The sequence below is a fragment of the Cibotium barometz genome, chromosome 16 (assembly GCF_041138505.1).
Source record: "Cibotium barometz isolate CiBa-2024 chromosome 16, ASM4113850v1, whole genome shotgun sequence".
Classification (NCBI taxonomy): Eukaryota; Viridiplantae; Streptophyta; class Polypodiopsida; order Cyatheales; family Cibotiaceae; genus Cibotium; species Cibotium barometz.
Window position 1 is genome coordinate 23,986,164 of NC_141061.1, and position 15,000 is coordinate 24,001,163.

A 15,000-nucleotide genomic window follows, 5' to 3' on the forward strand; every position below is an offset into this window, starting at 1 on the left:
TTAATCTGGGTGGGCGTCATGTGGCACGAACATGTGCATGGTTAATGTCGGCAGCCTCAGGCGGTAGAAGCACGCACGGAAAAGTCGGGTTGCATGGTTAATGTCGATAGGAAGACGATGTAGCGCCACGTGGAGGGCACACACACGTTGGGTTGCGCGACAGAAGCTCCAAAAAAATCCACCACATGGAGGGGGAGCGTTAGCCGGGTTAGATAATAGTAGATGCTTATACCTAGCCTGAGTTCATCATTGTTGTGTGCATAGATTCATCACTGATACCTAGCCTAAGTTCATCATTGTTGTGTGCATTACTGTAGCATTCTTACACTATTCTCTCACACCCATGACTTATAAACTCAAGCCGCCCCCGCCCTCCCCCTCCCCCCCCTCTCCTTCCATGGAGGGGTAAAAAAGGAGTGAGTAAAAATCATGGCAAAAATACAAGCCCAAAAAAGTTGAATGCCTTCACACACTTAATGAAGAACTCCATTGGCCGCTTGGGCGGCTGTTTGGATCCAAGCGTGTGAAACGAAGAAGTATGAACGGCTTTTCACATGAATTCGATGACCCATGAGCGAGAGAACAATTTAATTTCTGCAACAAAACCTTATGAAAAGCATCGCCCACCATGATTTCTATGCGGGAAGAAGACTTCCAAAGTAAATTTTGTTAATGAATTTTATTAATTTCTCAATTCAGACTTCCCATTCGTGTTAAAAATTATCTGATGTCATTAGTTTAAAAAATGGGTTTTTTATCAGGTGAAAATTGTGTGATTATCAAAAAAATGGGGTTGTTAATTTGTTTTCATTAATTATACAATTTTTTTATTAGTTAATTAATGATGGCTTGTTAAATTTTTATTTTTTATTTTTTATTTTCAGAGGAAGTAAAGGTTGTGATAGTGGGGAATGGAAGCGTGGGGAAGACCAGCATGATACGCCAGTTCTGCAAAGGCAACTTTCCTGAGGATTACAAAAAAACCATAGGAGTGGATTTTCTTGAGAAACATCAGTGAGTTTTAAACAATCATCAATTCAACCAAAATAAAAATTTAAAAAAAATTTAAAAAAAAATAAAAATAAAATTAAAATTAAAATTTAAAAAAAGTTTACAAGATGCCAATACAATTTTCTCTCATTGATTTTTTTTCTTTTTTCCAATCAAATAAAAAGCTGCATTGTTTTTTTGCATGCATGGAAGATTAGAGAGTCTTGTACCATCAATGTTCCTTCAATGAGTTTCAAGATGGATTATTTTTCAAGTTAGTGTTTTGAATTATTAGGAGAAGAATGATTTATATATTACTCTCTTGAAATATCAAGAGAAATATAATTCTATGTTAACTTATTGATTTGAAATATCAGGAGAAGGATTATTTATTTATTTATTTATTATTATTAATTTCCGCCCGGGGGGGGGGGGTGGTGTTAGAGATCAGTCGACAATGTTTCGCCTCTGGTTTCAAAAAGAACCTGAGAAGGATCATATTTTTTTCAAGAGAAGGATTAGGATATTCATGAGATGTTCTTTCATGGTATTAGATGAGGATTGATAATATTTTTTTTAAAGGTTATGAGACTTCATAAGGGTTTTAAGAGAAGGATTGCTTTTCTTTTTTAAGAGGTGGATATGTTATGATTAGAGAAGGGTTATGATGATTACAGAATGTTAAGAGTAGGATTTTATGATGCTTAGAGAAGGCTGAAGTGAAAAGAGGGGTTGTGTTGTGCCATTTCTGGTTGATAGGGTTCATTCAAGGTTCTCATTTGATTTTTAAATAACATCGGCAGATACGTGAAAAGTTTGCAAGAGGATGTAAAATTGATGCTGTGGGATACGGCAGGGCAAGAAGAATTCGACTCCATGACACGATCCTATTATCGAGGTTTGAAGTTGTCCTCTTTTCTTTTGTTGGATGTCTCTTTTATGAAGCAAACTACTTGTCACATGATTCAAAATACTGCATGGTTATGTCACACCTGAAACCATATGTGATGCTCAACAATTACATGTAAAATTGTGTCGTTTTACTACATGGTTGTTTCCGTCCCCGATGAGTCTCAAAAACTTCTCTCTGTAGAACTCACGTTTAGTCCCTATCTCTGATGATGACGCCCAAGTCTAGCGTATGTGCAGGCCAAGTAGACCCAATCGGATGATCCAGTCGATCTCTTGTCACATGAGAGGTTGACGTGTGGGGAGTATAGGTTGTACTGAAATCGAGGGAGATGGTCCATCTGCAATCCATGTGCATGAAACCATTCAACTACCTCTGAGTACCATACTTGCTTTGGTAAGGGTGGCGACCGTCTTCTGAGGGAGAAAGAAAGAAAGACAGATATATTAACGTCTACAAGAGGCCAAAGTGGCCTATGAGACTTAGGTACCAATACATCCAAAACTCAAGGAAACTAAATGTCCCGAGTAGAAAATGAAAAGCATAAACTGAAAAACAACTAGCTATAACATGTGGCCAAAGAGGAACTAGTGGCCTGATACATCTGCCAACAAAAGGCATATCTGATAAAAGTGTGGAACTGGAAAAATGGTAGGCTATGGGAAGCAGCTGAGATAGACTCATCCCATAATGTCTCGCATAGGTTGATCCAGCATAGACAAGCTGAAGCGCCGACGTCGCCTGTATCCTCTGATAATGTCTCAGCTGGGGTCGCAACCCAGCGGGTCGTGGACGCCATGCTCTACATAGCTCTCCAGCTGTGTCCAGGGTGACTCCTCGAGGTGGCTGTATGGGTCCAGTCAACTCGTTGTCAATGGTGCACGGGGTCGCCACTGCTCTGAAGAAGTCGGTAAGGGTGCGCTGGCCTGTGTGTGTCTCGGACATGCCCCCCCTGTCTAGAGCGTAGGATGTGGTCTCGGTGTCTGCGCATCTCGAGGAGGAAAAGCCCAAGGCAACGCTGGTCTGAGAGAGAGAGAGAGAGAGAGAGAGGAGAGGAGGAGGAGGAAAGTAAGCAAGCAAGTTATCAATCATTACGGAGGCAACATCAATTAACTGAGAATCACATTTGTTATTGATTCAACCAAGCAAGCTAGTTATCAGTCATTGCAAAGGCAACATTAAGTAACTGAGAATCACATTTGTTGTTGATTCAACCAAGCAAGCAATCAATCAATCAATTACGATGAACTATGGAAGGTGCATGCTTTTTTAAGGTGGACTCTCGGGCAAGGGCAAAAGGCGCATGTTTTAGTGTACAAGAACATCGAAATTCACGTTGTACCTCACACTGATGACCTTCTTAGTTGCCACCATCTCAACTGGAGTAGAAAAATGATGAAAGTAGAACTGCAAGACTGTAGATCTTGGTTTGACCGTGCTGGGGGTGACATGAGCTCTTTTGTGTTCTGCCTGTTTCGAACAAGATTATGGTTCTCTGTTCTTTAACGATCCCATACCACTTGGGGACCTCCTTCCATTTAATTTTGCTTCAAACTTAAAGGAGGCTCCGTCTTGCTTGTCTTCAAGCAACTCTTCGATTTTGCATTGGTGTTACCTGATGGTACGGGTTTTGCTGGCAGTTGTGAAGGTACTGCCCTATTCTTGTGGTATGCTTCGCTCATATCACTTCCACAAGTGACTACATCATCTCTGATGCCTGTAACACTTTGATGATCCGTTCATATTGGCGAATCAATGCAATTACCTCCCTTGGTGACATTTTGCCTGCAAAGTTGCAGAAAGCTACATTGCCAGGGGCATCTGATTTGGCTGGTCTATCTAGAGTATGGCTCCCAATGAAGCAGGGGTTGGTCAGCAAGGTCCCGTTTACTCTTTTCATCCTTGCAATGCAATCATCTGGTTTGTGCTTTGTCATAACATTGCCTGTCTTCTTCAGTATCTTGCCAAAGCCTTGCTGCTCCTTCCCGTCTACGATGCCAGTCTTCTTCTTTGAGCTTACTGCAAAGTCTTTCTTCCATTACTTGATCTTACTAATTGAAGTTCTAACATGTACTAAGTTTCCAATTGTAGCCTCTCTTGCCCAAATTGAGGTGTGTTGGAGTGTTAAGTCTACAGTTTGTGCTTTTTGTTCTGCTTGAGAGTCCTCATGTTTGTCTTTCCTGATTCATCATCTGTGTCTTCCATCATTTGCTACTTCAATGTTGCCAGCGAAATGCATTAGATATCATACAAGCTGCTGAATTCAGATATTTTTTGTAGTTCGATCTTCTAGATTATCTTAGACAGACCTAGAACCTTTTAAAGATACTTCAGTTGACCCTCATCAAGCCTATTTAGTATGGGTATTAAACCTGAAGGCCCCAGTATTATAGAATCAATTGTATTATTTTCTCCAAAAACTCTTTTATAAAGTTTGAACCTGCCGTTCTTAAGGATTTGTCTTGGGGTTGCTAAAGATTAAAATCCACCCTAGCATCAAGGGTTCTCTTTACTACTGTAACCTATTCCTCTCATCTAATAGGACGAGTCAAGGTTGCCTCAAGACTTGGGATATGCGATGGTGACGGTGGTGTAATGGCAACAAGAAGCAGCTATGGAAGTGTTTTGGGCAAGGATCAAATTGAACTGGTTGGCTTGGTCATGCCACCCTTGTCACCTTCACAAGCCCTTGTAAGAACAAGTCACAAAATGGGCAGTTTGACTGGTTTTTGAGGACAATTTGCAAGGTTTTATGAGGCATTAACTGTAGTTATCTCCCATTTTTGTTTCACTGAACCTATCCTTTGTAGTGTTTTTTGATCTCTAGTTCATTGGAGGATTTTTCGCATGCTGGTTGCCTTTCCATTAACAAGATATTCGTGCATACAAATCGGATGCAGGTGCCAAGGCTGCTGTCCTTTGCTTTTCCACGACAGATAGATCATCCTTTGAATCAGTAGAAAGCTGGAAACATAAGGTAGAATATATTGCCTGCTTCAAGCAAAAGGCTTTCAGATGCCAAGTACCATACACATTTTATGGACAAAAAAAAATCCTCTCTTTTTCAGGTTGAGGAGCAGTGCGGGAAAATACCTATGGTTCTAGTTCAAAATAAAGTAGACCTTCTTGACCAAGTTGCTGTTGAAAGGTGTGTATTTTACTTCTCACTAACCAGATCCTTCTTTGAGTATCTCATCTTTATACACGCACATGCTTGTGGATCAGAAAATAGATATACAGCCCTAGTGTAACCACTTAAGATTTTAAAGCAGCTTCATTAAGAATACAATCAGATTTTAGTACTGTAGTGAAAAACAGTATGAGTTTGAATGAGTTGTACAAGCTTCAAAGGCAGTATCCCTATACCTGGTACCTTCCAAAACAACATGATATCATTGCATTACTAAATGGAAGACAAGTGTACAAGTTTACTAGAAGTCGACTGACGACCTCGCCTGCGAGCTCCGCTTCTCCCCCCCCCCCCGCTGCTTCTCGCCATCGCGCCCCCCTCTCCCCCCCGCCGCCAGTCCACCGCTTTCTCCTCCGTCCTCTCCCCCGCCTCCTTCATTGCGCCCCTCTTCGCCATCTCTCCCCCGCCTTCTGCCTCGCGTCCTCCCCCGCCTTCACTCCCCCGCCTCCCTCCTCGTTTCCGCCTTCTTTCCCCCCCGCCTTCTCTTCCTTCGCCACCTTCCATGCTGCCTTCCCCGCCATTCCCCCCGCCGCTTGCTTCCTTCCCCCGTCATCTTTTCCTCCGCCTCTCTAACCCCTTCGCCTCCTTCTCCCCCGCCTCTCTTCTCTCCCCAGCCACCTCTCCCCCCTCCGCCTTCTCTCTCCTCCCTTCCGTCTCGCCCCTCCGCCCACCGCTAACTCCTCCCCGCCTCAGCTTCCCCCCCCCCCCCCCCCCCCCCCCCCCCCCCCCGTCCCGCCCCCGCTATCCTGTAGCCCTCCGCCTCTCTTTTTTCCTCGCAGGGCTGTGTCCCTCCTGTTGGTGACCCCGGTTTCTGGCCTTTACCCTCTGGAGGACTCCATGGAAGCCGCTCCGACTAACCCTGCCGATTCCGGTCTCCGTCTGGAGTTCACAGCTGAAGATCTTCAGTTGTTTGTTTCCACAGTTTCCGCTCTTGAGGCCTCCTCCTTGGTCTGCAAGAGAGTGGGTAGCCGTCCGATGCGGAGAGAGCTTCGCGACCTTCTGCAAGGCAGCCTTGTTGGCGTGCCCGCCAAGATCGTCAGCGTAGATTTTTTGGGACGTGGCTACTACCAGGTGGATTTCGAGTCCCCACAGGCAGCTCAGATGGTGCTGGCTCGGAGCCCCATTGCCCTCCGCTCATCCCGGGCGTTCCTGGCGCGATGGACTCATGGTTTCGACCCCGCTTCTGACCCGCTAGCAGGCGCGACAGGTTTCCCCGTCACTATCTGCTTTCCTGGACTCCGTAGGGAGTACTTGCCCCTCTTGTCATCCATTGGCAAGGCGTTCGGGCAGGTGGTGGAGACGCCTCAGACAGCGGCTTCAGTGATTGCTCGGGCAGTAGGACTCCCGGCCATTCGGGTTGTGGTTCCGTCACCGGAGTCCCTCCCGAAGACGATCCTTCTCCCTTGTCTTTCTGGAGGACATATGATACAGCGCGTGGAGTATTCGGGCCTCCCCGGCCAGTGTTACACATGTCGGGAGATGGGCCATCTCGCACGCACCTGTCCCCGCAAGGGGGCTCATCCTTCACGCTACGCCGCCTCTGGACCCCCTGCAGGAGACCCGAGGGGTGGCCATCCACTTCAGAGACCGGACATCCCTAGCTCGCCACAGCAGGCGCCATCATCTGACGAGCAGGCCCCGGCGGAGGATTCCGCGCAGTCCCAGGAGGCTGGCGGATGGCAGGAGGTTCGCCGGCGGAAACGCCCGGCCCGCAGGGACCGTCGCAGACGCCAGCAGGCAGCACAGGCTGGCGGACTGGCGACTCCGGTTGGCGTACAGGCACCTACCCGCACTTATGCTCCTGTCAGGGATAGGCGGCCAGCAGGTCCCACCCTGATGGACGAGGATTCAGACTCAGTGCCCGTTGAGGCCGCTGGTGGAGCCCCCCACGTGGAGACCCCGCTCCCGCCTCCCCCCGCGGGGGGCCCCGCCCCCTCCTTGGAGCATATGCCTGAGGATCCCGGGCCGCACTCTTCGACCCCCGGCTCCCCTTCCCCTCACCCGGAGAGCACTCCTTCCACCCTCCCCTCTCCCCCCCCAGCCCCACCCCCCTCCCGCCTCCCCCGGCGGCCCCCCCTGACACCTATCCTCTGGCAGATGCCTCTCCATCCTCTCCTCGCTCTCCCCCCTCCTCGCCGCGAGCCCCCATCCCTCCCTCGGCCTCTCCAGGATACTTCGCCAGACCACCCACTGCCCCGGGGCAGCGCAGCTGGGTAGGCCAGAGCTCAGTCCAGCGGCTGTTCCACCGCCACTCCGGGTCGGTGGAGATGGCGATCCTTGCTTCGCCCGCCACAGAGTTCTCTCTAGCCTCCCCTGGGGGGGCCCCCGCGAGTGATGGGGCTACCAGTGGATTACGGTTTTTTCAGGTGCCTCCAGCTGGATGCTGGCCCGTTCGAGACACTGGTCGCGCCCTTGCGAGTTTGCGTGGTGTGCCATCCCTCTCGTTCTCCCTCTGTGGTGAGCAGCATGGTGGCTTTCTCCTTTCCTCTCAGTGTTGCCCCAGACACAGCATGGGATTGCAACTCTGTAGAGGAAGTTTTGCGTGATCAGATACTGGAGTTTTCTCACCACTTCAGTGACTTGGGGCTCACGGACCTATTGCAGACCCGATTACACTCAGCCCGCATGAGCTTGTTTGGTATAGGAGACTGGCGGGTGGATCCGGTCCACACCTCAGTTGAGGCGGTGCTTCTGATTCTCCTCCATGCCGCCCCGAGGGTGCAGCCTACCTTTAGATACATATATGCAGAGGATTGGTCTCACGCCTATGCCCTGGACAGGGCGAAGGCGGAGTGGGGCTGGACACAGAGACAGGTCACCCTCTTTTTGGAGAGACTCCGCAGCCGGACAGACAGTGATTATTCTCCCTCCAAGCCGGCGCCCAAGACTCACAGAGTGGAGGGCAGATCATCCGGGCCGGCTGAGAGGGGTGAGCCAGTGGAGGCTGCTTCACTTGCCATAGCTCATCCATGAGGATCCTGTCATGGAACATCCAGGGTCTCGGTGGACATCGCTGCTACATTGGTCGGGGCAGACTTCGCCAGGAGATCCAGAGGGCTCTCGTTGGAGGACCCATAGATATCCTTTTCATCCAGGAGCACCACCTTTCTGCCGGGAGTACCCGCACCTGCGGGAAGATCTTGCCAGGCAGGAGTCACACTTTTTGGTCACCGGCATATGGCTCCCAGGGGAACCAGGGTGGAGTATGCATCTCAGTCAGCGAGCAGCTTCTATCCGAGGTTGTGGACTCTGGCATTCTGGTCCAGGGTCGTGCGCAGTGGATCATCCTTCGGGTTGGGGAAGACCGCATTGGCTTCCTCAACTTCTATGCCCCTAATGGGGCGACCGGGAGAGCCGAGTTCTGGAGCACCATTAGGCAGTCCCTCCCCTTGGCAGACCACTGGTGCCTCGGAGGGGATTGCAACATGCTGGAGGATGCAGAGGACAGGATGGGGGGCAGCCAGGAGACCATTCATGGGCCGGAGCTCGCTGCCTGGGAGGAACTAGTGCTACAGGTGAGAGGCCAGGATCCGTGGACTCTCCCGGAGTTTGGCAGGTTGCAGGGGAGTCTATCTTTCTCGCGCTCGGATAGACGGGCCACAGGAGTTAACCTTTCCCGCATCGACAGGTTTTACATTGATGAGTGGGCCTGTGATAGAGGTGGCACAGTGGGCATACTTGCAGGCTCCTCGTTTTCAGACCACCTTCCAGTGCTTCTCCAGACCGAGGACCCCACGAGAGGAGAGCAGGGCCAGAGCGTCCGGATTCCAGATTGTCTCATAGAGGAGCCCGAGATTGCGATTAGAGTTGAGCAGGTCTGGCAGGAGCTGCAGTTCAGGAGAGGATCGGCAGCCAGCGATCTTGCCAGTGGCTTGCAGGAGATCAGCCAGATGCTCAGACAGGCTGCCTTGGACCGGCTGGAGGCCTTCAGAGAGCAGGAGAGGAGCCTACGGAGGAGTCTGGCGTCCCTCCAGAGACTCCAGGAGAGGGATCCTACGAGCCCTTGGATCTCAGAGCAGATGGAGTCAGCTCGCACTGAGATCAGATCCATCGAGGAGAGGAGGGTGGAGTTCCGATTCTATGCTCGGGCTTCTTTTTGGACACAGGCTGGAGACAGAGTGACTCGAGATTTCTTTGAGGCGACTGGGCCTCGCTTCAGACGAGAGGGTCTCAGGCGTCTTCGGCAGGCTGATGGCCAGGTTGTGGTGGATCCCCCCAGGGTTCGGGCTATAGCCACAGATTTTTACAGGGATCTTCTCTCTGCTGAGCCAACAGATGACAGGGTGAGAGAGGCTCGGGAGGCAGTCTGGAGCTTCACGAGACCGGTTGTGCCGGCCCATTTGCAGCACTCCCTTCTCTCCCCCTTCTCGGATACGGAACTGGAGGAGGCTCTTCAGGCATTACCTCGGGGCAAATGCCCAGGAGAGGACGGTCTTTCGGTGGCTTTCTTCCAGAGGTACTGGGGCCTCTTACATAGGGGCTTCAGATTGGCATTCCAGGAGATTATGGAGTCAGGAGTCATGCCGGACAGCATGGCAGAGGGGTTGATCCACTTGATCCCCAAAGAGGGAGGAGACAGATTGGAGATTAGACAGTGGAGACCGATCACCTTGCTAGGCACGGCCTACAAGGTCCTAGCTAAGGCGATTAGCAGGCGGCTTCAGCCTCACCTTCCGGACATCATCCACTCCACGCAGACAGGCTTCATCCAGGATAGGAGCATTCTGGATAACATTTTCTCTTTCTGGGAGGCTACGGCTCTGGCTAGATTTCGACAGGAGGATCTGGCAGTGCTCCTTCTCGACTTCGAGAAGGCATATGATCGGGTGGACTGGGCCTTCTTGGAAGGCACTATGGAGAGGATGGGCTTTCCCCCTCAGTGGATCCGTGGGGTCTCTGCACTCTACACATCGGCTCATAGCCAGGTGCTGATACAGGGCGTGCGCGGAGAGAGGTTCCAGCTCTCGCGCTCGGTGCGGCAGGGGTGCCCCTTGGCGCCCTTTCTTTTTCTTTTTGTGGCGGAGGCCATGAGCACTTTTTTGACGGCACAGGATACAGGTTTGCGGGGCCTCCAGCTTCCCATCCGCACCTCGGAGGAGCTCCTAGACTCGGAGTTTGCGGATGACACTGCTGTCTATCTTCAGGGAGGTGAGGAGAACCTCCGCCGCTTCGCCTTAGCCATGGACAGGTTTTGCAGAGCTTCGGGCGCTTTGATCAACTGGCACAAGTCGTGTGGGTTGTGGGTCAGCTCTATGCCCCCCCCGACTTGGAGGCCAGTTGATGGTTTTCAGTGGCTGCCCCCTGGCACTACAGTGCGTTATTTGGGATGCTATGTGGGCATTGACATATCTCCGGAGCAGCAGATAGCCCCCCTTCTTCTGAGCATTCGGAAGAAGCTTCTGTATTGGAGTACCGCTCGTTTATCTCTGGCTGGCCGAGTAGTTGTGGCCAACCAGGTTCTGCTTGCTACTATGTGGTACATCACTTCTTGCTGGGCCTTCTCTCGGGCGTGCATTGGCCAGGTGCAGAGGCTCATCAGGAACTTTCTTTGGTCCGGTGGCGACGGGCGGCCCGCCAGGGCCAAGGTGGCATGGACGGTGATCACTCAGCCGAGGGAGAGAGGCGGCCTGGGCATTGTTGATCCTATTTGCCAAAGCCGAGCATTGCTTGGCAAGTTGGTAGTTCGTGGCCTCCTCCCAGGCGCTGAGCCGTGGAAGGAGTTTCTTGTTTCCAGGATGCTCAGCCGCACCCCTTCTCTTAGCGGCCCCTGGACCCCCAGCATCAGGTGGATCTTTACAGAGCAGCGATCCAGAGGAGTGGGCCTTGGCTTCGAGGAGCGTTTTGCAGCTAGCCTTCTGAGGGCCTGGTCGCATCTGAGGCCGTCACTCTTCCAGACTCCCCCGGGCACCGATGAGGAGCGCCTGAGGCAGCCTTTGATCTGGAACCCCTTGATTCGTCTCCCCAGTGGCCATATGGTTGGATCGCGGTCTCACGTGTCGTGGGGCCCACTGAGCTCTGGCCCAGCCCAGTCCCTAGACGACTGGATAGGTTTTCAGCAGCTGCCTCTAGAGGCTCAGGAGAGGAGACTCGGTGGGATGAGGGGCAGAGAGTTGATGAGACAGGACATTGAGGCGGCCATCCCCCGGGAGTGGCGGACCCCAGTACAGGACCCTCCACCTCCACAGTGGATGGGTGTCTTTACTCGGCATGAGATCCTTCTAGCGGTCTGCGGCACAGCGGAGAGAGTCGCCCCACTCACTTTCGAGGTGGGAGAGGGTGGCCAGCTTCAGAGGACATGACTAGATTTGGATGGGCTCCAGGGATGTATTCTTCAGAGGGTGCGGGTGGTCGGCTTTCATCAGAGACAGTGGCATGCAGACCCCTCACCGGCCTCGATAGGGGAGGACTGTTCTTGGAGATTATGGGCTTGGGACAGCAGGCCTCTTATTCGCCTTCAGTGGGATCCAGGTGAGTGGTTTTGGCGAGATCCCTACTTGGCCCCTACCAGCCCAGGCATCCCCTTTTTTCAGTACACAGCGAGGCTGGGGCGGCGGATTCAGAGACACAGGATAGCGAGCACCCTGGCGGCGGCCGAGCATTGGCGGCGACAGGGGCTCTCCCCTGCCTTTCTTAGGGACTTCTGGCAGCGCCTTTGGGCCAGCTTCCGGCCCCGGAAGGTGACGCTGTTTCTCTGGCTCACAGCGCATAGAGGACTGGCTGTGGGGGCTTGGCTAGCTTTCGGCAATCACCCAGCGTCCTGCCCTCGGTGCGGCCATGCACAGGAGTCGCAGCGGCACTGCTTATGGGATTGCCCACAGGCACAGCAGGTCTGGCAGCGCGCTCTCAGGATGGTTTTTGCAGGCTCACCAGGTGAGATGCTGGTGACGTGGGGTGCGGTGGCTTGGGCCACGGACAGCGGCCCGGCCCTTGGATATGAGGACGTCCCTGGCAGTGCGACCATCCAGGTCTCTGACAGGGTGATGGCGGTGGTTCCGACGCCAGACTTCTCTTCGGCAGCCCCTCAGGAGGGGGTCGGGCACAGATGGGAGTTGATCAGCAGCATGACGGCTTGGCACATTTGGAGAGCCCGATGCAGGGAGGCCATTGACCGCCAGGCGACTCCCCCGGCAGAGGTCATACAGGCCCTCTGGGTGGACATCATTCACACCTTGAGAGGACACTGGGGGAAATTCCAGGGCGACTCGGATCGCATGAGAGGGCGCCGCAAGGCTTTCCTCCGCACTTGGCAGCCTGGCCCTTTCCTCACCGCGAGGGGCGAGGATGTCACTTGGCACTACAGGCCTCCAGTTTGGCTTTTCTCACCTCCCACATGTACTACTAGGTAGCCCCCCCCAGAGAGCGGCCAGCCACGGGGGTGGAGCTCAGGAGTTCATTGTGTTTTTATCCCTCCTTGCGAGGTGAGCTTTGTAGCCTTATGGCGTTTTCTCATTAACTAATAGAAGGATCTTTTTTCCGGAAAAAAAAAAAAAGAAAAAAAAAAAGGAAGACAAGTGTACACATGTTGAAGATATCATCAAAGCCTAGTACTTCATAAAATTTCAGGTGTAAAGTAAAACTTTGGTTTAAACCTTGTGGTTAAGAAATATAATTGTTTCTATCATATATAATGTTATAATACATGTGCACACACACACACACACGTGTGTGTGTGTGTGTGAGAGAGAGAGAGAGAGAGAGAGAGAGAGAGAGAGAGAGAGAGAAACAGAGAGACAGAGAGACAGAGGGAGAGATATTAACGTCTTCAAACGACCCAGAGGGTCTATGAGATCAAAAAGGTAGTACAATGTATCCATGATGAATACTGAACCATGGAAAAGAAGAAGAAACTGTACGAAAGTAGCTACATAAGCTAAAGCATCAATGTGATGCTACATGATGACAATGTGTGGTCATACAACGATACCATCCTCCTCCAGAATAGAACGCAAAGCAGCCATAGCATCTCTAGAACGACTAAGTCTTTCACAAGAATATGAGAAGTCTAAGCTAGTATTGAACCGAGGACTCTTACACATCTTTCCAAACTATGGAGAAGAATCTTGGTGAGCACAAACATTACCAAGAATAGTATTTTACTGATTCTCAAAAGAAACAGTAAATCCCAACATCACGAAGTTTCAATCATTCTGAGGAAGTGGCCATCCTTCCACCCTCTGAATCCTCAAGACCAGGGATTCAGTATCCCCCAAATGTGTTGACCGGTCCTAAATAGATCATCCAACATGTGCTTCTAAATTAGGCTTGAGCATACATGTGAACCAATGGTAACATGGAAATTAGATAATGGCCTACCCGTGTGCTAAACACCGTCATTAAGGCATTTTCCTAAGCTATAGGGTTCTAGTGAAGTGTTACACCCAAAGATCCCCTAAACAGTGGACAAACATGAAATTAGGGGTCGTGCAAGCTAGCTTACCACCCAACTGCAGATCTACATTGGCAGACCACACCCAAGCACAAGGGCTAAGGCTCGGTGTGGACTGTGTCCCAGGCCTAAGCACACACCTTTATCATCCGACAGCACGATAGAAAACAATAGTCCATTCAATAGGCTCACCCCACGTATATAGCGACTTTAGAACTATAAATAGCTATAACTTATGGCAACACTAATTCACACCCTAGGCCATGTAATCATAATCTTCAAGGTCCCCTAACCTAAGATTAGGCTGGCTAACCTTGCGTTAGCATCAAGTACATAACATACTTCTTTTTCTCAGACATTTCCACTCTCGGAAAGGAATTCGGGAAAGTCTAGCCACATTGGACAACTAGCTCCAAAGTCAGGTTCACACGTCTAACCTTTCCACCTACATATTTACATGTACTAGAACCAGCTTAATCAAAAGCCATTGTTCCTAGAAGACTATCTCAGAGGAACAAAAGACAGAATCAGAACCAAATCAAGGTCGTGAGGAAGACGAACAGCTCCTCAATCCAACCCACACAGAATCAGACAACCTGAAATCATGGAGACGTGCTTGTCGTAGCTAGTTACATCATATTACCTATCCTCATCAGGATTGGGTCATTTGTCATACCTAGGGGATACAAAAAATACTTCCCTGTAAGATAATCGTAGAACTACAAGGTATCTCAGCACTCTCATCATGGATAACCTCAGAGAATGCATACATCGAGACCGTGTTCACACCTATGATAAGATCCATTAGGACTGTGTTCACCAGAACACCACTGATAAAACACTCTAGTGCAATCTATCCTCCTGTAACATAACATTCGTCAATACAGCACAATGCTACAGCTATACAGCAGGTCAACCCTTTCCCAAGGCTAGTTGCATCTAGATCTATCTTAAGTCTAAGGGAAATCAGGGCTGAAATCCATACTAACATAAGGTAGTTGTGGCCAGGAGTCGTATGCTCAGTATTATCAGAGGAAAACTCCGACCAAACCAATGGTCTCTCAGTATCGAATGCATATACATAAACTGTATTCTCTCGGAAGAATAAGTCAATGTGAGGGATCAACTGATCTCAACATTAGTGATACATGCTCTGAGTATGGATCTCCGCAAAGTATATAATGTGTGTGCGATCCACTGGCTTACCGAATCAATGTGCCTATCGGTTTTCCATAGTATCACTCAAAACCAGCAAAACATAACAGCTTCACCATACCAGTGATGAAATAGAGCGTTTCATCACATTAACCATAGATCCAATCATAGTTGCAATCAACAAGCAACAACACTCGATCATCAGAAAGCCTCAATCTATTTCTTCCACCTTCCTTGTAGTTGATTAAAAAATGAACACTCGTTGCCTTCAGTGAACTGATACCCATACTAGGAATCTAGATGTATTGAGAAAACCGACATGCAGTAGAATATAACCAAGTCAGAGCGATCAATTCCTTCTTAGTCTTG

At 50.3% G+C, this 15,000-nt stretch overlaps 1 protein-coding gene across 1 annotated transcript in view; it reads left to right on the top strand.

Moving 5' to 3' along the window:
• The first annotated feature begins 480 nt into the window (after positions 1-480).
• Positions 481-15,000, top strand: part of LOC147630473 (uncharacterized) — a 22,687-nt gene continuing 8,167 nt past the window's right edge. Inside the window, exons 1-5 of the mRNA XM_086810002.1 lie at positions 481-659; positions 885-1,014; positions 1,794-1,888; positions 4,801-4,877; positions 4,969-5,048. Of these exons, the coding sequence (XP_086666128.1) occupies positions 629-659; positions 885-1,014; positions 1,794-1,888; positions 4,801-4,877; positions 4,969-5,048 (413 nt within the window). The 5' untranslated portion in view covers positions 481-628. The remainder of the gene's footprint in view (positions 660-884; positions 1,015-1,793; positions 1,889-4,800; positions 4,878-4,968; positions 5,049-15,000) is intronic.